This window comes from Acanthisitta chloris, unplaced genomic scaffold (genome assembly GCF_000695815.1).
Source record: "Acanthisitta chloris isolate BGI_N310 unplaced genomic scaffold, ASM69581v1 scaffold7581, whole genome shotgun sequence".
Taxonomy (NCBI): domain Eukaryota; kingdom Metazoa; phylum Chordata; class Aves; order Passeriformes; family Acanthisittidae; genus Acanthisitta; species Acanthisitta chloris.
This window is the reverse complement of record NW_008654272.1, coordinates 22,784-46,828: the sequence shown is the minus strand read 5'-3', so window position 1 is coordinate 46,828 and position 24,045 is coordinate 22,784. Positions and strand designations below refer to the sequence as shown.

Sequence of the window (24,045 nt, the reverse complement as noted above, 5' to 3'; positions counted from 1 at the left end):
AAAGAGTGTTTTGGAGTTTTAATACCCTCAGATATAGATTTTTAATGGAACACATATACATCCAGTGTATAAACAAAGAATAATTATCACAAGTTTTTTAATTACAGCTTTTTAATTATTGCTCGAGGCAGCTTCTTTCAACTGAGCGTTTGTTTATCCTAACAATTTTTATTTTATCTCATCTACTAGGTGACTAAACTATGTTTTGAACTCTTTTCCCACCCTGCTTTCCATATTGCTTTTCTACTAATAAAAAGGCCTTTGAAAAATGTGAGCTTTCCTTTTAGAGCAGGCATAATGTCACCATCATTAAAAAAACCAACAAAATTTTATTTTATTTTACTGCGAAAGATATTGCTAGGGAACCACCTTGTGCTAAAAGGCTTTGTATTGCTGTCATAAATAGCACATCTTGAAAAATTCTGGAGAGTAGTCATGCTAAGATATGATAAAAATATTTGGGGGAAAAACCCTCTGTATTACCAACTCACCTGGGACGGCTACTATTTTCAGGTGCAGGATCTTTCTCAAGCCAGCTCTCATAAAGAGACTTATTTTCATAACCATCATCAGGGCTTAAAATCTGGAGAGGAAAGTATTACAATCTCATTGGATATAAATTGGATATAAATTCATTATTAAAGGAGACCTTTGCAGTTATCTGCATTATTCTTAATCGATAGTGTTGCTGCATGCAGAGAGGTACATGTACACTGCTTACATTTGTTACACACATTTATGGATCCCAACCACAAAATGCATCTCACAGGCACTTGGAACCAACCATAGGCAGTAAGGAAGAGCAGGTTAACTCAAGGATGCTATCTGGAGCTCATCTACTACTGGGGAAAGTGGATTCTGGGTGTTTCAAGGACTTCTTACCACCTTATAGCACTGTGTATAAATACACAGAGTGGCATATGTAATGCTATGGGACCACTCTGGCTGCCAGATGTCCCAGCTGCTTTCCTTTCAGCAGGCAAGGGGAGATGACAGCCCTAACCCTGTGGAGGTTTGCCCTGCACAGCAGCAATATTCTTGCAACAGGCTGAACCTGAAAACTGACTGCTTTTTCTATAGGAAAGGTACAAAAGAATTGTGCTAGAAGGGTCCAAACCACTCAAATCACAGCAGTGCCAAGGGGACTCAACCAAGACTGGAGAATCACTGTGCAAGACACTGTATGTACAAATGTAGGTCTCACCCTTACCTTAAAAAAACCAAAAAGCTCTGTAATCAGGATGAAAAAGGTAAATATTAGTATAGTCATCATGCTAGCAGGAAAACTATGGAATAGTATAAAATTAGTTGACCAAAGCTCTTAGAAACTATGTGGCAGAGGTAAAAGTAAATCAAGACTCTAGCCCCAGTCTCCATCTACATGTAAACAACCTATAATAGACATGGTCCTTTGCCTGTAAGATTGGTTATGGCATGCAAAGGATTGGGATTTTTATTTTTTTCCAAAATACAAAGCATATATGTTCATGACTAGACACATGAACCCACCATATTGCTGAGACTTAATTTCTGCACTGAAAAACATACAGACTCCAAATAGAAAATCCAAAGAGTTCTGACTTCTAGGATTTTGTTAGCAGCTAGTGGAAAAATAACAACTTCTTGAAATAAGTGCTTAGCTGCTGTAATTTTCAGGGCACTTTAGTCAAGTCCTAAGGCCATAGTGAAAATGGCACATTAATAAGAGTAAGCTGAACTCTGACATATGGGAGCAAAAGCACTACATGCTCTGGCAATGATGTTCAGACAGCTCTGATAATGTAAAAACCATTGGCCAGCTTTTTCATACAATGCTGAGAGTGTAGTAAAACATACCATTTGCCCTGACTCAGATCCAAATTTAGAATCAGCATAAGCTTCCTGCTATCTGAAGGGAAGATGCAGAGTTCTTTCAAAGGAATTCAAAGGAAGAAATGATAATCAGAACAGAGGAATTGGAGCTAAACTATTGCAGAGACTGTCTGGTGGTGACCAATTGTCTAAACCCTAGCAGTAGAGCAGGGTCCAAAATGACAGGTCAGCTGTATGTCCCATCTGTATGCTGAGGACCACACTTAAATGCAGAACTCTGTGAAAGACAACACTTCACATGTACTGTGCAATTCTTTTTGGTGAGAAATGGCTCACTAAAATACAAGAAGAGCAAAGAGATCTTTGGATGTTGGATAGTCAGATGTTAGACTCTTTAATATGAACAGATAATATTTTCCTTTGGACATGCATAATCAGGTGTCAGGTTATCAGGTTTTCTAATGATTACATCAAGCTTTTACTGTTAAAAGATACAGTAACACTGAATAGGATTTTTCATTTTTCTTTGAAGTGAGTTTCAAGTACTTTGTGTGGTGCTTTAATGGAAGTTTTCTACACAAACCAGCAATAGTTGAATAGTTGACTTCAGATCAACAGTGAGATACTAATTTTAGCCCACAGCATTTTTTAAACTTTATCTTTTGCAAGAAAATGTCTTCCTGGGTAAGTAGCTTGCTGCAGACAGAAAGTACATTATTTTATCCAGAGCCCTGCAGCACTAAGGACATGGAAATTTTATAGGTAAAAGAGAATGTCCTTCAGTGTGCAAAGTGTCACAGCTAATATTTGAACAAGAACAGTTTCTTCCTCCACAAGGAAGAAAGATTAAGATTGAAGGAGTTAATAAGAAAATAAAATGCAGAAAATAAAAGAAAACCATGGGAATAACACAGATAAACCATGGCATTTCAGGTGTTAAAAGTGTAATGTGTTTGAAAATAACTCAGGATGAGTGCATCTAATGGAATGGAAGACTGGTAGCTGGAGTCACCCTACCAAGTGCCATTACAGTGCAGCTTTTTACACTGGACCAAGTCATCTGAGTTCCCTTAATATCTGGGGGAAAAACACTTTGAGAGTTCTGCACATACAAAGGTAGACAACCACATTTGGTCCAGTGAATCATCCTAAAGGCAGAATTTCTACCCAATGCCTTTAAAGGGAGCCTACACTACTTAAGTCAGAGAGAGATGTCTTCTGTTAATTGGGATGAATCCAGATCTGAGGACAGCAGCAATGGCTCATGCTAAGTGCCTAATCTGACTAACTCTTTATATGGCCAATGAAATTCTGTGCTTTAATGGATCACAATCCTTCATCCATATGATAATTTATTCTGGGGTGAAAGTAAAAGAGACAAGATTAGACCACTTGTAATCATGCAAATCCATACGTCTGGCCCATTACAAAAGCTGCTCAATCCTTCAATATTTAGTGCATATTTCAGGGGCTCAGTGAGATATGAAAGGGATTCAGGGGAACAGAGAGAAAATGGTAGCTAGCTAATGTGAAAACGAATAGATTCTTTTTTGCACATGAAATAGGAATTTAAAATGCAATTTATTTCCTTCAATGCTTACCACTTTAAAGAATTGATCTTGCTCAAATATTCTATCATCTTGGTTTTCAAAATTATTAATTTTTTTTAACTACATGTTGCAAATAAGATTCCACTTATATCAGTGACACATTTCAACCTTCCTAAGAATACCAATGAACTGTGTGCCTGGATTGTGTACTGCTGATGGGATGTTTTGCTATTGATTTTGGTGGAATCAAGATTCTTCCAGCAAAGCAATAAAATAAATCCAATATTATTCAATAATCCAATTTTATCCAATAAACTCACAGTTTTACATGGTTAGAAAGTCAGAAATAATAGACACTCTGATTCTTGTACCTCTTTTGTCAGATTATACACCAGTTTGTAGAGAAGAGGGGTGCAGTCAACTCTTAATGTGTAGTTACCTGAAAATAAAACAAAGACATGGAACTTTTCCCTTCATATGGCATTATCTTCTTAGCAGATTAAACCCTGAAGTCCTTCATAGATAAACTTCTTGACACCAAAGCAAGAATTTAGATCTTGCCTCAGAACATATACAGAAATAGACTACTTGATCACACTGTATAAGCTGCTGCCACTACACAACAATGATGGATTGGTTATAGTACATACACAGTAGCGTAATTAAGCCTTCCCATAGTTATAAAATATGCCTAACTATCCCTCATTAGCTACAAGCCCTTGTCACTCATATGCTTCCCAAAGCATGTGTTAAACAGAAGGCGAAAAATAAGAAGTTAAAAATAAAGTCAGTGCCTTCAGAAAGCATGCAAGAGGAAAGGCCTTCAGAAAGTGTGAAAGAGGAAAGATATATTCCCTGCAAGATGTTTTAAGAAATCTTTCAATGCAGCTACTTCTCTTACCATAAAGAGTACTTTTTCAATATTTTTGCAGACTGCATCTACAAGACAGGTCATCTTCTGAGTAAGAGACTTGCAAGACATTTGGCATTTTATATTTCAGAACTAAGTCTCACCCAAATAGAAGGCAAAAAAAAGATGCAATGTTTTCATCTGTTGTCTCCTAAATGGTGCCTTTTACCACCATGCAGAGGCTTCTACCTTTTACTCCTGTGACATTTCCATGCTGCCTGCAGGCTGTTGAGCTAGGTAAGTATCTCACAGCAAAATTCTGCTACAGCAGCAGGAGCCCCATCAAAAAGAAATTATGGCCACTTTTGGGGCTGGTAGTCTTCTCTATAGACTACAGCCACCAGAGAGCAGCTGGGCAAACACTCTGCCCTCAAAGATGTACAGCAACAAAGAGGGGAAGAGGGATGAGAAGGCTGCAACATAATAAAACACGAGCTCTCAGATAACATTGTTATAAGGTTTTGACATGTCTTTAGAATTTTGGGTCACCCTTTGCATGGTGATGAACTCACATACCATATTCTAGGACTAGACTAACAATTACAGAGAAGTCCACGATGATGGAAAAAAATACTAGATAAGGTTGATAATGTTTCTAAGCAGAATCTATATTTGAGAACTGGAAATTCAAGTCACAAAAGTGCTCAAAAGGATAACCGACTTTGCTTCTTTTCACTGCTAAAGGACAATAAATAGAAATAACTTGCTGTCCAAAATGTGGCCTACGTGCTGTGGAGGATGTATGATGATAAACAAAATAAACATCAGAGTACATGGGTGCTATGACTCTACAAGAGAATTTACTGCTCAGTCAGGTGAAAGATGTCCAAGATGCTTAAACCAGAGCACTGAATATGATATCCTTTTCCTTATTACATATTTCTTTTCCAGTTGTTCTACTTTCACGTCTTTTTTAATGCATAAAACAAGAGACATGTTTGAATAATCAAGATTTAAAAGAAAATTGTTAAGGCAGCAGCATGTTGGCTGCAAACCAACTAAAAAATGTGTGTTACAATCCATGCTGAGAATATGAAGCAGTTGTAAAGCTTATTATTTCATTCGTGAAATCTCCTAGGCGTGAAATTCTGCTCTACTTTTTACACAGCATGTAGGCTGTATAAATGAAGAAAGAGCTCTAACCCTCCTTATTCCCCAGCTCCAACTGAGCATTTAGAAACTGGATTTGGCTTTTCTTTCTTTCCAACCCTTTTGTGACAGACAAAATTTTCAGCTGACAGGAATGAAGAGAGTTCTTAAATATGCCTGTTGATATCCATTTTATTCACACACACAGTAAGCCTAAATAAGTTGGGTTTGACATGGGAAGAGCAATGCCCCAAATAACTGAGGTTATGATGTGGAGCAGCTTCACAGGACTCTATTGACTATTATTTCAGCACAGACAATAGTAAAGGAAATCTTTCCGTAATAAAGCCCAATATAATTTCAGAAGGATTTTGTGCTTTAGGTCATAGTGTTGGGTCCAAAATTCAAAGTCCAGTTTCAAAGCAGCATTCCTGAATGACAGATACTTCTCTTATTCTGAAGGACATAGGAAATTGAATAATGGTGGATAAGGTTTTTTTGGTGAAATATTCTTCAGTGCTTACTTTTCTAGAGGAGCCCTGCTGTAATACATACATAACTCTCTGCTCATAGCAATGAACAAAGGTGACCACACTGGCCCAAAGCACCAAAATGTCTCCCACTCCCACAAAGTGTAAGCCTAAGGTCTCGGCACAAATTTTCTTACAATTGGAATAAATTAGTGTCTCAAAACATTATAATTCCACAGGGAAAGAAGCTGGAGTTGTGACCAGGACAAGGAGCAGACTGTCATACATTAAAACTGTAGTTATAAATTACAGCTAATTCAGTTAAGAGAGAGTTTAACATATGGAGCACTCAGTTCATTAGCACAGGATACTAAACTCATCCAGGGGAGCTATTCTGTACTCCAGACACACGGGCTGCAGCTCATGGATGGAACTCTTTGCAAAAGAAAGCAACATTTGTTCTGTCTTTCCACTTAACTCAGTATTTGCTACACTTATTCCGAACATCACAATGCCTATCTTGTGTTGCCAGCTCTGGAAAAAATAAATAATACACACAGAACTATTAAAAATGACATCTGTGAAGTCATTTTATTTTAAAAATAGAAGACCTACCTTCTATAGAAGAATCTGCATTGATGTAAGCAACTGCCCGTTCCTGAAGGACTTTGGCATTTTCCTGTGGTTGAAAACATGTAATTGTTACTTTCAGTTACTGGCATTTAGTCAAGAGCATGTTAAGTGCACTTTTTTTTTCACAGCATTGCCTTTAAGAACTCAGTCAGGGTAAGTACTACTAAGACATGACTAATTATATTGTTTGAGGATAGGCAAATGATGTGGGCATATGAAATTCACTCCTGCTTTCTGGGACTTAATTTTTTTGTGGAAAACATCCACAATATGTTGCTGCTGCCTGCTGCATCACACAGGAGCAAAATGGAACAGGAAAAGTTTTGAACAGAATTTTAACATGGTAAAATGAGGTTATACAGGTATTGTAACTCTGCACTTCAGGACTTTCTGAGCATGCAACATCTGACTGTGAGGTCAGCCAGAATTCCTCCACACTTTTAAACCCTATTAGACATGTGCACTCCTAGCACTGAACTGATCATTACACTGATAAATCAAGCACTGCCGTAATTTCTACACTCTTCCATTGAAAAAGAGACAAGTCAAAGCACTGACACTCCCCATTAAGATGAAGTTGACTATTTTGAGTCGACCAAGCGTTGCTTTCATGCTAAATATAAGCACGCATCTTGTTTCATTTTTTTTCAAACTGGTAATTATGTTTGAAATTGATATTCTAATCAGTAAGTGGTATTTTACTGAGTCTTGGCTTTGTGATAGATATTCTAATTAGGTTAGGAATTGTTACTCGATTCTTTCAATTTATAACTCATCATTTGTAAGTCATGTGAACCAAAAATTGAATTGATAATTGATAGCTACATAATGAAATTAATTTATTTAAAACAAACAGCAGAGGAGATAGTACAAAAGAATATGAAGGGGGGAACAAGCCTGTATATGCATATATGCAAAAAGCCTATTTGCAGCATAAAGACATTTCTTCATTTATGAGCAATGGAGATTGTGTAACAAAAGGATGTTGCCATAGTTGTAGACTTTCTGTTACACAGAAGATGGAGAATATCATGGGTAAATTTCCCTCAAGATTTAGTACATGACAGATCTAGCAGTTGCAGAAAACAGGAACGTAAACTGTGAGGAAAGTCTCTAGAGAAACTGAATCTAATTTAGGTGTAAAAGAGATAAAGCAAGAAAACAATAATATCAATACAGTGAGGTTCAAATATGAACTGTGCTTACAGTTTTCTAACCTTGGACAGTTGCTGTTTTATGAAATAATGAATGATTACTACACACCAAATTATTAAACAGAAAACCATTACAGAACAGCAGTAACAATGTTTAACACATTGAACATAAGAATTCCTAATTTATTTATGCCTTGTTCAAGAGAAACTGATCTTTTACATATCAGCTCATATTCCTCAGAGTTTATACTATTGTTTTTTCTTGACAGAATCTAAATATGTGCACAGATACACAGACAAAGAAATCACAAAGTTTTATATGCAGTATACTTTTTTACCAGTGCAGTTCAGGTGGGATCAAACTTTAATGCCAACTCTTAAAAATCTCTCAGTAAATGATTTTACATAATTTAAATTATTCTTTCTTCATCTAATTTCCCATAAACCAACAGTAAGAGGTATAGAGTATTACAGCTGGAAGCCAGAGAGTTCATGGGAGAATTAGTGCAAATCCAAATGAATAGAAATCTCAGCTTTATTAACAGAAGAAAGAAGGAATCCCTTTGGTGTTTGGGAGCATATTTCTGGGTTTGTTCCCTCCTTTGACACATGTCATTTTGCTACATAGTTTTTCTGGGTTTGTTCCCTCCTTTGACACATCATTTTGCTACATAGTTTCGTGGTTTACTGAAATACATGCCAAAAAAATTAATTTTTTTATGGTATACATTTTGAAAGCTCTGTACGTGTCTAAATATTACCTTGTAAATAAAATTCTAACAGAAGAACAAGACAACACATTTCTGTTAAACTATTCAGTACTAATAAATTGACATAGTTCAGCAGAAATGTGTTTCATCAGGCAATTTTCCGCCTGCTCTGTTTCTAGTTTAGGCTTTACAGACAAAGCAATGAAAACTCTTGTAACAGCTGTATTTCTTATTGGTGCTGAACAAATCCACTTACAGGTTTAGGAGTTGAACACGCCCAACGGGAAAAGGAAGAGAAAAATACACAGACCTTCGCTTCTGAATTTCCCAACATCCTTCTCTTAGGGATGCCCTACAGAATTAATCAAATGTCTTGCCCCTGAGACTACAATGCTGAAATTCACAGGAATTTGGAACTATTCACTTACGGATTACCTACTCTTTCATTTGCCCAGAAGGACTGATTTTCACATAAAGGGCTTAGTGTGCTTATGGATCACAGTGTAATGATCTGGACTTCAGTTTATAGAAACCAAGTAATTTCTCAAATAGAAGGTTAGAAAACAGGCCAATCTAGGTTATAGAAAATGCTATCATTCTGTTAAGTGAAGGGATAGATTTCCCTATAGAGACCACTGAGAGACATTATCTTTGAATCAAAGTAGGTTTTTCGATCTTAGAAGAGTTAGTGCACTTATGCTGTAAGAAAGTAGGTAGGTAATTTGTATAAATACATGAGGGCATCACAGCGCCTGCAGGAGTCTGTTGCGCTCCAATTTTACCTTGAAGCTATTGATTGCAGTCTAGGAATAGATGCTGGGTATTGAGGCTGCCTGAAACACACTTTCAAGTTTTGTTTTACTTTACACTAGTTTTTTATTTACCTCAGCCCACTCTGTGGAACCCAATAATCCAAATTCTTCTGCATCCCAGCTAGCAAAAATAATAGTTCGCTTAGGTCTCCAACCTGAAATTACATAGTTGAAAATTCAACTCCGAGTTTGAAAGTCTAGTAAAAGATCAGCACAGTTAATTGAAATTGCTTTAAAAATAGCACTTAATTGCTATAACAGTAAAAAAAAAATCCTCTTTAAACTCCTTAGAAGAACATATTATCACAAAGGCATTTCTTCTTAATGAAATAATTTCATTCTACACAACTACGAGGGTACTGTTACACTGATGAGATATGTGAGGGAATAAATTCAGCCAACTAAGATGCAATGCTACATATGCATCTCTTCAATGAATTTGCATCTTGCATAATGAGTAATACAACTTTCTGTAGAGGTGAAAAGTTAAATCAACACAATGGCTTATGGGAGCGCTGTTCCTTAAACCTTCTGTTTTCCATATCCATCATTTTATGTCTGTAATAAGTAACTTACCTTCCATCTTCATTTTACCAAAACTCCGTACAACCTCTTGCAGAACAGCTGCACCTGTAGTTGGATCAATACCACCAAATACCCAAGAGTCTCTATGACCTCCTAAAATAATATATCTGTCTGGAAACAAATATACAATATAAATTCATAATTAAAAATGCACTTGGGTTGCCTGTATTTCATTTGATCTCATCCCTACTTTTATCAAATAAATATGAAGTTTAATACCAATGATAAAAATTTATTTTTAAGGTAATCTGCAATCATTTACTTACTCTACTGAAGTATACAACTAAAGACAAGAAATATTTAATAAATATTTTTCAACTTAAAACATCTTTCATGTGTATGATCTGCTACTAAGTATCAATAACAGAATGTTGAGGTCCCAAATCATCACTAGTTTTCTGTACTTTGCTTTGTGTCAGTTTTGCAAAGGCAAAATGTATGAATGATGTAAGGGGAAGCCTACTGTAAAATGACAGGCATTATAATAATATGCTGTAACATCTATCATTCTAGCTTTCCCATTCAAATATATTCTTGAGAATGCCAATGAAAAACAGTGTGATGGGAGGGACAAAGCCACTATTAAGGATTTCTTAAACTCCATATTATCTGTCTATCTAAAAAGCTTTCAGTTTCTTACAACATGAGAACAAGTTCATCAAACACAAAATAAAGAAGGAATTAAAATCATCAGGCCCCTGATGCTCACCTGGTTCCACAGCTCCTCTGAGGATGCCAATGACATTGTAAATTCGTGCTATTTTATTGCTTGTATAAACATGCATTCTGACTTTTCTGAAATGAAAGGCAGTATGGAATAACCATTTCTGACTGCAAAGCCAATAAAAAGACAATGATAACAACATATAAGCCAGAGAGTTTGTGCTTCTGTTCTGCTTTGTGTGTTCAGCACTGTCATGCTGTTTTGGTGTCCCACTTTTTATTTCAGCTTAACCTGCTGACAGAAAAATGCCTTAGAAACAACCCTATGACATAGACCAATCCATAAACTTGTAAACATTTACAGAATTTACTGAATTGTTATTCATGGGAATCAATCAGATAATTGTGTACTAGAGGATTAAACAGAAAGGCATGTACAGTCATTAAAAATATACTTACATTTTGACCAAAATTATAATTGTGGATATACCTATTTTTATAAAGAGTACACTTTGGTTTTCTAGCACAATTTCATATAATAAGATAGAACTCAGAGAAAGGTCATTAGGATTATTCATCCAGGAATAAATTGCAATCTGTGTTTAGAACAGCAGATCTGAGTGATCAAGATTTGTCAGTCACAGAATCATAGAACGGTTTGGGTTGGAAGGGACCCTAAAGATAATTTAGTTCCAATCCCCCTGCCATGGGCAGGGAACCTTTCACTAGAGGGAGGGAACCTTCTAGTACTAGCACAGTTTACTTCTTCCCTGCTGCCTCAGTAAAAATCCTTCATCCCTTCTCCCCTCCCCCCCAATAAAATCTGCTGGTGAAATTTTATCAAAACAAAGAAAATCCAGGTATTAGGAGAGAGAAAAATAATTTAATATTCAACCCTCTTAACCTGCAGAAGAAACAAAGCTCCAAACAATGCTTTTTTTTTTGTTTCTGGCAAAACCTCAAGAGTTTCACATTTGAAGCTGTCTTTTCAGCAGCAAATCTGCATAGCTGTCAAAATCAAAACCTACTTCAGGGCAGCCACTGGATCTTTGCCCAGAAAATATGTGACACCAGTTCCCTGAACATGCACATCCTTGCGCACTTTCCATGTGCAAGTGACTTTCTACCTAGACTCAAAAGGTTCATTTTGATATGGAGCTACTGTGAGAAAGAAGTATGTGTAGGATTAGCCCATGTTTACAAAACATGTTACCCTACCAAGTAGGAAGATGTTAAAAAGTGCGTTCAAAAGTATTTTGCATGTGTGAGTTTTGTGGATGAATCATATTGTTTTCTCACTGTTGCTCTTCAAGATATTCCAAACAGAACTTCCATTATGTCAAATGTAGAATCATAGAATGTTAAGGGGTTGGAATGGACCCTAAAGATCATCTAGCCCCAATCCTCTGCCATGGCCAGGGACATTGCCCACTAGAACAGGTTGCTCATGGCTTTATCCAGCCTGGCTTTGAGCAGCGCCAGGGTTGGAGCATCCACAGCCTCCCTGGGCAACCTGTTCCAGTGTCTCACCACCCTCACAGGAAAAAATTTCTTCCTAATATCTAATCTAAATTTTTCCTCTTTCAATTTGTACCCATTGCCCCTTGCCCTGTCACTACAGCTCCTAACAAAGAGTCCCTCTCTGGCTTCCCTGTAGTCCCCCTTCAGATACTGGAAGGTTGCTATGAGGTCTCCATGCAAGTTTCTCTTCTCCAGGCTGAACAGCCAAACACGCTTTCTTATTTATTTATTCATACTTTATTCATTTTCAGATAGTGTTAAAGCAGAGAAGAAAAGAATAAAGTGTTTAGAAAATTATGTATTTGGACATACTCTTGTTTTTCAGGAGTGGAGCAGTGATAATGATATACTATTTTTACACACTGTTCATTGTAGTCCACTACTAGTCCTCATAGCCTAAAACCTCTTGTAAACTGAAAGTACTTCTATGTGGAAAAGTCACAGAAAAGTGATAGCTATCTTTATTGCAATTTATTGACAAATGCCATTGTCATATGGCTTGGTCTGCTAGAGAGTGACTCCCAGTGCTGGAGACCTGGACAGCTGTAATTCTCTGTTAGATCTGAAAAAATGTGAACTGCAAAGACACTACTGCTAATCCCACTGCTCAAAGGCCAGTTCCTCCCAAACAAATTAATAATATAAAAGTGCTTTGGGATCTTGCATTCTGTTATTGCTCAAAGTTTTTGACCATGGGCTCCACCAGCTCTGGGGAACAAATCATTGCCACACTTCACAGCTCTAAGTTCAGAGAAACCCTGGAAGCCTCTCAGTGGACAAGGGAAACAGATACAGAAGAGAACAACTGAATTGTCTGTCCTTCCCCATTGAACTGGTACAAGTTGACTGTCCTTACTGCTTCTTTGGTCATCAGAAACAGAAAAGAAGACAAAACTCAAAGTCAGGAGGAAGTTGAGGGTTAGTATAACAGTATTAAAAAATGACAGGACTGTACCTATACCCTCTGAATCTGCCTGTCCATTGACACTGGGGTCATCGAGCAAAACCATAGTTTTGATAATTTATTTTCAAATTATAATAATTATCACTACACTTACAAGAAAGTAAATTTCTCTAGAATATCTCTAGATGTATTGTTTCACAGTCTTTTTCTTGTGGAGTACTGTTTGTTGGGGTTTTGGGGTGTTTTGCAATATTGTATAAATAGCAAGTGTTAAAACAGACCTTGTAGAAGAGTTGCCTGTGAATCCTGGCCCTATGTTATAAGACACATTGAGATTTCCCTTCCAGCTGCTGTCTGGAGCTGCAGGCCCTCCCATTGCACTGTGAAATGAAAAGCAAGACAATTGCAGTTGACCAGTAGGCTAAAACCTTAAATTCCCTTAATAACTATTGCAGCAAAACCAAGGAGGGTTTACAAAATTCTTAAAAGCCATACTGCAAAAACACATTGCTTTGAATTTTTTACATTTTCTGAAGCACACGTTACTACAAAAGATTAATATATACAGGTAACACCATAGAATTTACCATCTTAGTATAAAAAATTTGTCTACACATTTATCAATACTGGCTTCTGGTGAGGAGGACTGATGTATACTCACCGTAATAATACTTCTGCATCATGATATCCAATGGGGTGAACCGGGATTCTGGGGATCCCTACACCTTCATTAACTTTGTACCTGAAAGTGTACTCTGAGAAACCAGAACAGAATGTCAAGTTTATAGTGTTCTTAGCAACTTTTACCAAACTGGAAACATGCTGGAGCAGTGCAGACACACAATAACCACAAGCACGCATCGTTATTTTCAATTCTTACATCTTTTCTCAGACATTGTTTCTAGGAAACCAAACTGTAATGACAGAATCACAAACCCAGTAATCCTTCTGCCCAACTGTGCAAAAGAAGTCCCCACATTTGATGCAAGGTTAGATTTGCTGCCCATCCATATTATTACATCTCCTCAGAGCTGGCTGGGGTAAACAACACTGGTGTGTGAGGTGAAGACTGAGCCTGTGCAAGCTGCAGAAGACATCTATGGGTGCATTTACCTATGTTAAAGTCAGTCAATGTCCCTCTGAGTCTGGTGGGCTAAGCACACACAGTCTATTTTGTTTTTCAGTAGGTCATCTTATGCCCCCAACAATGGTCACAGAAGCCCATGAGCTTTCCAGAAGCACCCGTACACCCATCCTATCAGCAGACAGCACTGGTAGGCATCTTAGTTCAGACTGAGCTTAGGATGCTAACAAGGACAACACAAGCACATGGTGCCAACTTTTGAAAGACTCCAGGCTACTGTTATTTTTACTACAGGAATTTTACTCCCTATAAAGAGGATTTTAAACTGTTTTTCTACTTAGAATTTATGATCAGCAAGCAAACATACCTCCAGGCAAAGCTATTAGCCCTCTCTGATGGTATAGTATACTCTAGTTGAAACTGGTCCTCTTGAGAAACACAGATATTTTAAAATGGCTATAAATTCTCAGTCCTTTTCTGCTGCTTCTGGCTGTAAACCTACACACACTGTTTTCCTAAGAGTTCCAAGGCTGGGATCATACAAAGTGATTTTCCTAAAACTCAAAAGCAAGCAGTTGAAATGGCACACAGGTAGAACCTGGTCTGCATTAGGAAAATTAACTACCATTAAAAATAATTTTAAGCAGCTTTTTTTCTCTGCATCTATATGGAAAAAAAGATTCCTTTCTAGGGCCCCACTTTCAGCACCAGCTTACAGAACTTTCACTCACCTTTTGCTGGATAACCTGGTGTTAGAGGGTCCCCAGCTCCATTCAGGTTTAACACATTTCCACGCTGGACTCCTCCACCTGGAAGGTTCCAGCCACCTGGATAAGCATCTACTCCTGGGGCACAGTAGTCAGCAGGGTCTGAATAAAGTATGATCCCCTGGGCTCCTGCTAATATGGCATTTTTAACCTGTGAAGTTATTTGCTTTTAAAGAATGTCTTTTTTTCTTTTTTTTTTTAAATGCAGTAATAAATCTGAGTGTTGCAATTTGCTTCCATGCAGACATGGGTTTAGAAGCTGTGTGTGTAAGAGTGAATATTATCCCAGATACAGGGGAAGAACAAAGCACAGTGAAACACAGTATGTTCTTTCTTTGTGTCACACCTTTAGTCATATCTCAAGGCTATGAAATAAAGCACAGGACATAAAACTGAGGCACAAAAACTGAGCACTATCCTCACTGTCCCACTACCTCTGGTTTTCCCAATGTTGCTGTCTAGAGACAGAAGACATATTTATTCAGTCTCTGTGCATGAGACTCCTTGTCAAATAATTACTATTTCAAAATACTGCAGTTGAATGGATGAGAAGCACCAAAAGCCTTGGCTCTACAAACTACTCAGTTCCCCAAACTACTCTTTTACAAGAACTGCCTAGGGAATTTGCAGTCATCTTAGACTGAGGAGTTTAATATGTTCATCTGGTTTTATTGGTTTGGAAGTTATTCTTAGGTTGCAGTGACAATGGATACATTGCAGGCTTCCTTCTGCTCATGTGCTCCAACGCACAGACCTCACTAACTCCCTCCAGCTCTACCATGAACAGTGTCTGACCCACAGAGGAAAAATTAAAACACAACCCTTACTTTGTTTCCTCTGAAGATTTTCCCATATCTGGCAATGACAATCTTTCCTGTACAGTTAATTCCCATTTCACGCTCCAGCTTCAAAAAATCCTCCGTACGGCCGTAATTCACATATACCAGATCCGCCTGTGCCAAAAATAAAAGCAGCATCATGGCAACTGGCCAATCAACAAACAAAATGCCCATTATCAGAAACACCCAGTTTCATTCCCTATATGTGATACAGGTTGTTTTGGGGTTTTTTTCTGTTCTACAAATGAGATCGAGTGCCCATAAAAACAATAGCAAAAGATATCCACAATATTCTACAGGAAGCTTTGTCCCAACCTGCAGACCTTCGTGTACTTAACAACAGTCCTAAAAACTGGAAAATAAATCAATGTACTTTGTTAAACTGACAGACTTCTCTGGCCATGACAAATTAGCAGTATACTTTGCATACACACTCACTATTATATAATTTCATTCATTCAGTTATGCAATGCAATGTTGTCCCTCATCTATTCCTCCATAATGAATTAGGAGATTAAGTGAGGGACTTTTGTAGCCTTTGAATGCATTCATTTAATCAAAAATGTCTTCCAGAATGATTTATATATTGCTATTTCTACTTGTGCCTTAAGCAAGTCTCTCCATATGACTGAATAATATGAGCAATCTAAATGTATCCAAAATTTTTCATAAAGATAAAAAGCTTTTACTTTTTATGTGATTCTGAGTTGTAGCAACCTGAGAAAGCTTTTTTTTTTTTTTGCAATAAAAGACTTCTAACCTTTGCAGAAAACATATCCTAGCTGTGCTTAAGTGCTCTCTAATTAATGCTAATGGTTAATTAAAACTACTACAACATATATTTTGAGAAGTTGGAGCAACCTATCCCAGCAAGTGTTTCAGAAAATACTTCAGCCAACAGTACGCTTTCATAATTTTTTCTTACCTCTGGCACTCCTTGTGCTGAAAAAGCATTATATGGTGGTACTATATCAGTAACGTTTTCATACCCCTGTGGAGGTGGTTCAAACAAGGATGTATTGAAAACCTGTCAATAAATAACAGAATTCTTTGGTCAAAGACTCCAGGTACAAATTCACACACTAAGCGAATGCTTCTTAGTGTGCAAACTATATGCTAGTTTCCAAAAATTGCTAGCAAAAATTACAATTCCAACTAGCATGCATATGTTCAAACAAAAACACAGCTAGGGATCCACAAACGTTTATAACAGAATGCAAATATATGAATACAGAAAGACAGATCACTTTTCTCATCAAGAAGATGCTGAACTTAAGCAAAGAAGTAGCTGAAAATTGCCAACAGGTGGTGACAATAAAAAGACACCTAGTTTATCCATGTAATTGCAAGTATTTTTTGTGGTTACTCCCACAGAAATGATCTTCTTTTCATGCCTTTGCTAGTTACACTCCAGTTAAACATGCAGCCTTTTATTAATACCTATTGTAACACTCACGTTCATGTCCATGTTTTGTCACCTTGAGAGATTATAGCTGAGACACTGTAATGGTTTCTGGAAGAATTTCTTCATTCTTTCACTTCTAAGCTCATGTCATTCCTGAGAACATATTCCTTAGTTTCTACCAAGGCTCTTCATCCCTACATATGTGCTATGATGCTTCTCTACCAGTCTCATCTCATCTCCTTGCTCAGGCTCTTTGTCATATTTTGCATCTATTATTTCTCTGGGTGTTCAAAAGGGAGAAAATGTCTACAGACTGTTCACTAGTACTTCCAACACTAGCTTAGGAGATACCATAGGAAGCCAGTAGGATCAAAGTCAGAGCAAGGTAAACAAAGAAGTACCTCATACAATCAGTAATATCTCTGTCAGTCCTTACCTCAGCGTGTTGTGGAAGCAAAAATTGCACAGATGTTCAAGCAGGGTTTGGATAGGTACTTGGAACAGAGATCTAATTAGGGTCACTGACCAGATAAATACTTGGAAAAGAGGTCTAATGAGAATTCTTCAAGAGACTAATTGCAGCACATTCAGACAATTCCTGAGCTGAAAACAGCTAGACACTGGAAGAATTGCATGCCTGAAATGTATTTCTTTGTTCTTAGATGTCCCTGTGCATCCACTTAAGGCTGTTTATGGAAACAGGATATTGGCATAGAGGTATCCTTAAGCTGAACCTTTCTAGCACCTTATGGTCTGCCAGTGTTAATTGCAGCCCCTCCACACATCCTCTCTTTTCTACATGAGGCACTGAGATTTCAGCCACTCTGCTGTGCCGCTGCACAGCCTGGAAAACCAAGAATGAGTTTGCTTTGAGCTGGATTTTTTTTTTATTATATTATAAAACACATACTGGAATGAGAGAGTGGGGAAAAAAAGAGGAAGACACTGCTTTTTTAAAGAAGTCTAACACAAATATAATTTCATCATTAAAAAGTTCACCTCATTCCCTTGATCATCAATTACTGAGATGTAGCTTGGCTGCTTTTCATTTGGGTATGAAAGAAGCACATCATAATGAACAAGTTCTGCTGAATCCAATCCAAATTCCTTCCACTGGCCTTGAATTTGCTTGGCAAGAAGAAGATTCTGTTCAGTTCCTGCGAGGTGAGGCAACTTGGTAAATGAGCTAGAAAAAAACAGAAAACCACTAGTAAGCAGCAAATGGAGAGATACAATAGCGGACTAGGATCAGTGTGTGTATAAAGTTTATCTTCAAGTCATATTACATGGACTGTAAGATCTTAAAAGTTTGAGCTGTGTAACATGATTGTTTATCAGGACAAGCACAAAATGTGGTCAGAGCAGAGAATCTTTCCTGAGGCCTTTGCATAACAGGAATAGCCACATCTACACACAAGCAATGAAAAGCAGTGCCAAAGACATTCAGCAAAAGAACATGAGCAATATGCAATGAGCAGAAATAGATATAGGAAAGTTACACATTAGGAAAGGAGCCTTTCAGATATTTCTGGTATCCAAAGATGGATTTGTACACTGCTAGCATAACATGTCCTAGTAAGTATAACTTGAAAATCATTACATCAAATTGTCTGCACAATTTGCTCTTTTCTTCTTAATCAAAAGTCTGAATAATAAAATCCTTCCAAACAACATTTACTTCCGTATCAGATACAACACATAACAGTGACAAATAGTCAGAAACAGTATCCAGTCCCTCTGGGCTACACACAGAATGCTACAATTTTTTGGCCCCCTGAGCAAGAGAGTTATGGTGAAAGCTCATCACTCAGCCAGGTACTCAGCATCAGCTTCAAACTCTCAACAGGCTATTTGTCAATGGCTGCCCCACAGATGTCAGATATCATCAATTACTATTAGTATCACTCCAGCCTGTCATTTCAGAATGTTTTCAGCCCGTGTGAGAGCTTGTTCTTCAGTTATGCACTTCCTCAGCTCCCAATGAAGAATGTTGTGGGAGAAGATGTTCAAAGCCTTGTTAAAGTCAAAGATGTTACAGCCACTATAATGTCTTCACTCACCCATGTAGCCAGTCATTTCCTTACAGGAGATCATGCTGATCATACTGATTCAAAGAGATTGACCCAACAGCATGATACTTTTACGCAAACATTCATTTCATGACGGCGCTGGGTGCGTGGGGGATCCCTCCTCCTAACTAACTCGTTCACCCTGGCTCCAAACAAGACACTTGTTATTTTCACAAATCATGCCTATTCGTTAGATTTCTAGGATCTCATGCATATATACTAATGATTTCCTATAAATCATTATAATATCCCCACCCTCCTTGCACCTGTGCAGTTAATTGAGGTGGTGGTCATCGAGGGTCCTCTGTGACCCCCAGCAGTCATTCCATAGTCTTCATCTCTTGTCCGCTGGATGATCTCTAGTGTTGGGCACATGTGCACTCCTTCTGGTCATCTTTCCAAACCTCAGGGCAGGTTCTAACCAGTGTTGTTGCCCCAGTTCCTTGGAGAAATGTCTTATCAGTCCCTTTTGGCCTTGCGCTTATCTTCTTCACTTCTCAGAGACACTGAGAGTTGAAATATACTTCACTTGTACAGACATCACAAATTCCTGGGGGCTTAGTTTTTGCAAGAGTAGCAGACAGGCCTTGAGCAGAAACTTACAGCTACAACTAAGGTTAAAAGTATGGCTAACATCAGTTACAACTATAGTTACAAATATGAGTCTCTACTCCAGCTCCTTATTCAAAGTTATTTTGTTAATGATATGTTTAGCTTTACCTAGCCTGCCGATACAAAGAAATAGTAAATAAACGCTGACTGTTCCTAACTATATTGCTGTTCTTCATGTGTTTGGAAACAGAATCCAGAAGGATGTTTGGTCACCCTTCAGGGACTGAAGTGAAGCTCACCAGCCTACAGTCATTCCAGTCCTAGGACCTCTTTCAATCACCAGAACTTCTCATCAACAGCAGCACTGCAATCATTAAGGTCTTTCACATAAATACCACCTGGCCTCTGGATTTGAATGCATCTAGATTCTCTAAGAAGACCACAGCCCTCTGCTCTCCACTGCTGTCTTTCCCTCTCTTAAAACTATGCAGGTATGCACCAAGGTCTGGAAGCAACTTTGGTCAAAGCTTGTTGCCTGTTTTCTTCTGGCACTTTAATTGTCTCAAGTATTTTAAGTACCATTTAATTCCTTAAGTATTCTAAATACTATATATGCCATCAGGAAAAATATACTGAACAACACATGATGCCTTTTTTCAATTTTTCACTTCCAAACAGTTTATTCCTTTCCAGAGCTATGATTTAATGCTAAGGCTAAAGTGTCTGCATTTTCTGAGACTCAAAGCTTGTTTTCCCCACTTGATAAAAGCAGATTTAGTAGTCTGAAAAACTAAGAATATGGATCAATATTCTCAAATTCACTTTTTTTATGGTTTTGACAAACATTTTGGATAGTGCATTAATACAATTTTTCTGCAGTTCCTGATTTTTATTTGAATATAGGCAAAAAAATACCCAACCATCATCAAAGCAAGCAGACAAAGATACCATTAATATCCTATGGCCAAGAGCTATTTCATGCTGTCATCTCTATCTTGCCTAGATTCTCATAATTTTCAGGAGCTCTCCAATCTTCTGAAAGCAACAAATACCAAATAAGATAAGGCATGTAGACTTAAAAAGCTAATTGATGTTAGAAATGAAACCTTGTGGTTTTAAAATTAATGTACGGAAATATGTCAGTAATCCTTTGATGTTCATGATGCAGCTGCTGACTTACATGCTGTATACCAACATTTTACTAACCAGAGGTTATATTTGTTTACTTGCCATGTGAATATATTTGTTCCCTGTAGAAGACATAAATATGCACAATAATGATTTTGTATTTTTTTTAAAATTTTCAGTGGAATGCACAGCAAAACAAGAGGGTATTTTTATATCCATAGCATTTTAAATGTTTTCAAAGAACTGCATGGATGCACTACAATGCAAAAGGTGTATTTACCAACAATTACATCTGCAAGACAACCAACCATACACACACACTGGCTATTGACAGAGCTCTTCATCTTCTGAAATAGAAGACAAGATGGGATGTTGAAGCACCCAATTCGCAGCACTTTTAATATGGCCAGACTAGAGGCCTTATGAGCTGTAAGTATACATGCAACTCAGTGCCATGCAAGTTTGTAGCATTAATTTTTAACATATTAATTTTCTACTTAGACTAGCTGCTCAAACTCAGAGTTTAAGGAGGCACTGGAGAGATGCTCAATCACATATAATTCATATGAACCAGTGCATCCCAAATATGGTAAAATCATTTCGGCCTGAGAAAAAGCAAAGTTACCTGATGTTAGAGCTTCAGACACTTGCAACAAAAAACTAGACACGCTTTAATAAATCAAGATGATGGAAAATAAGAATAAAAAAGACTGGTAAGCACTGGCAGTAATGCTGCTTGCGGGCAGCATACTTGACAGTACAACTAATTCAAAACGGTAACTTCTAAAATGGGAGGGAGGGGGGAAACAGAAGTGTTGTGAGCCTCTCCCTTCTCCTTCCCTCAGACATTCTGTACAAGATAAACACTTCCAAAGCATCTTAACAGCTTTGCTTTCAGAGCTCCTTCCTTGGGGCTGATGTTATCACTTTCTGGCTTTTGTGACTGATAGAATTGTTCAAAAAACAAGATGCACAAGCCTTACCGAAGGAATTGCTTGATGTTCTCTGCTTTCATTTCAGCCACAAGTTTCTGTCTCACATTTTGATAGACATCTGAAGAATTGATGTTTTTTTGGTCCGGTTTTGAAAACAATCCTGAAACACATTTGAAAAGCTTCCTACTTATCAAGAACCCCATTCCTCACATGTTTGAGCCCATGTGCAACCTGAAATACTGATCAGTTAAAACCACGAGCATGAACAGGTCTTAGAGCACCCTCTATCAGTGTCTGCTGGCTCAGAGAAGTGAAGCAGCAAAGTAAAATATGTTTCATTGACTGAATTGCCTGAAAAGTGACATAATGAGAAGAGCATACCCTATATCCCTGGTATATTCCCTTTTTAAGGCAGACTCATCTCTTACTAATTTTAAATTATAGTTTAAATTCTCAAGTAGCTGTTTGTGGTGTGAGGTTTGAACTCCTGATGCTCATGATAAAATTCCCTTATATAATTTATGCATGTATTTTAAAATCATGTGTAAGCATATATAAAGTGAATGTCTAAGACTCAACAGTCAGCCTTCCAGCATTATAATAGTTACAGACCTGGGGAAGAATGGGGTCAGTCTATTCAATAATTAAAGGAATAAAGTGAACTGTGACCCAAGTCAGTTTTAAAATTTTAAAGATATTTCAGTAGCCGTATATCTGAAGGGAGTGGGTATATCAACTCTATGGATTTGTCTTAAAAAACCAAACAAACCAACCACAAAGCCCAAACACTTTTCCTTTTCCAAGCTGGTAAAATTTTTGTGAGAAAGACAAATATATGTGCTGTCACATGCACCATATATAATCACCTGTTAGACTCAAATGCAATTGTATTAACACCCTGAGCATATCACTGATACTGGATCAGACCACATGTCTATCTTGCCCAGTATCCTGGTTTAGAGCATGGCATAAAGATGATGCTCAGGGAAACGTGTAAGAACAGCACAAGCATCAGAAATTTGCAGCTCAGGGATCTCCTAAATCAAACTAATGTTTTTTATGTAATAACCCTCATGGATTTTTTTTTCATGCTGTAGCCTTAGGTGTGTGGTACAAGTTTTGAAAGGACAGACACAGACATGCAATTTTTGACTTAAAATCAAATGCTGCAAGCGACTGCAGAAGTGTCTAGTGCTAGAACTAATGTTCTAGTAAAGTTCATTGTACATGATGAAAATTTCAGCAACTCCACTCTTGATTGTCAGTCAAACTCTTCCTCCTCTACATTCTGCCCTTAATTTCTAAAATAGCAACTGAAGAGCAGCTTTTAAATAGATCTTCAATAAAACTCAGGAAATAAAAATTTTAAAAATATATCATAGAGATCTTACAAGCACAGAAGTCTCAAACTCTTCTATTATCTTTCCTCTTTGAATGCCTGGCTGCCTGTTTATGGAAGCTCTCAGTTCACCAGGGTCGTAAAGCATGCAGCTGTTCTATTCCTCACTCCCTAAAGACCAAACTTGCTAGAAAGAACAATTTCTTAGAAAAGCAGTGGGATCAGTACTTTACACCGTCCCTGAAAAGCAGTATAACCTCCCTGATGGTTACTCACAGCAGGGGCTGCACGTAAATATGTGCAGGGGGCAAATGCTGGAGGGGTTGAGCCCCTGACTCTCTGTACTCACCTGTGAGAACACCCAGCAAGAAACAGCCAAGCAGCCCAGGGCAGGCGAGCCACCTGCACAGAGTGGCCTTGCTCCTGCTCCTGGCCATGCGGGCAACACTGACCGGCAATCAGGAGGGCAGCAAAGCAGCTGCATCCGTCCCTCCTCCTCCTCCCCCCTCCTCCTCCGCCCTCCTCTCCTCCCCCCTCTCCTCTTTCCGACCGCGGCCCCAGGGCTGTTCCTGGCTTCTGTTTCTCAACTCTCATGCTGCCCAACCAGCCGTAATCCTCGGATGATGATGCTACAATTTTCTGAGTGCAATAAGCCATTTATATATCTTGGCCCCACCCTGCAAGACAGCTCCTGTGTACCCGCACATGTATCTCTGTAACAAATATGTATCTAGGCTGTGCACTGAGCAGTGTACAAGTAGTATTTTAAAGGCTAATTTCTATTAATTATCAGGACTTTCTGATGGTGAAAGTTCCTGTTTTAGGCTTGATCACAATCTGTTCCAGCGCAAGTGGCCAGGACAAGAAATTAAGGGAAAACCTGTTTCTCCTTTACTAAGGAAGCACTGAATTTCTTCCCTTTGTAATCCATGGTGACATTAATCCTTGGCAAATGATGAATACTTAGAGCAGCTGAGAATACAATTTACATTAGCCAGTGTGGGCACTTCCAGACTTCATGCAATTTGCAACTGGGAAAAGTTGCAAACTTATTTCCTGTATTCTCTAGCTTTTTACATTTAATATTACAAGATTCCTAAGATCAAGCTTTCCT

The 24,045-nt window shown here is 37.9% G+C and overlaps 1 protein-coding gene across 1 annotated transcript in view; it reads right to left on the bottom strand.

The window, feature by feature from the left end:
* Positions 1-23,368, bottom strand: part of LOC103810522 (N-acetylated-alpha-linked acidic dipeptidase 2-like) — a gene marked incomplete at its 3' end in the record, with an annotated part of 29,526 nt that extends 6,158 nt beyond the window's left edge. The window contains exons 1-13 of the mRNA XM_009083425.1: positions 23,281-23,368; positions 21,641-21,752; positions 17,908-18,094; positions 16,429-16,530; positions 15,492-15,617; positions 14,629-14,815; positions 13,475-13,568; positions 10,435-10,520; positions 9,717-9,836; positions 9,213-9,295; positions 6,447-6,510; positions 3,734-3,801; positions 492-583 (exon numbers count right to left, since the gene is read on the bottom strand). Of these exons, the coding sequence (XP_009081673.1) occupies positions 492-583; positions 3,734-3,801; positions 6,447-6,510; positions 9,213-9,295; positions 9,717-9,836; positions 10,435-10,520; positions 13,475-13,568; positions 14,629-14,815; positions 15,492-15,617; positions 16,429-16,530; positions 17,908-18,094; positions 21,641-21,752; positions 23,281-23,368 (1,409 nt within the window). The remainder of the gene's footprint in view (positions 1-491; positions 584-3,733; positions 3,802-6,446; positions 6,511-9,212; positions 9,296-9,716; positions 9,837-10,434; positions 10,521-13,474; positions 13,569-14,628; positions 14,816-15,491; positions 15,618-16,428; positions 16,531-17,907; positions 18,095-21,640; positions 21,753-23,280) is intronic.
* Positions 23,369-24,045: the final 677 nt, after the last annotated feature.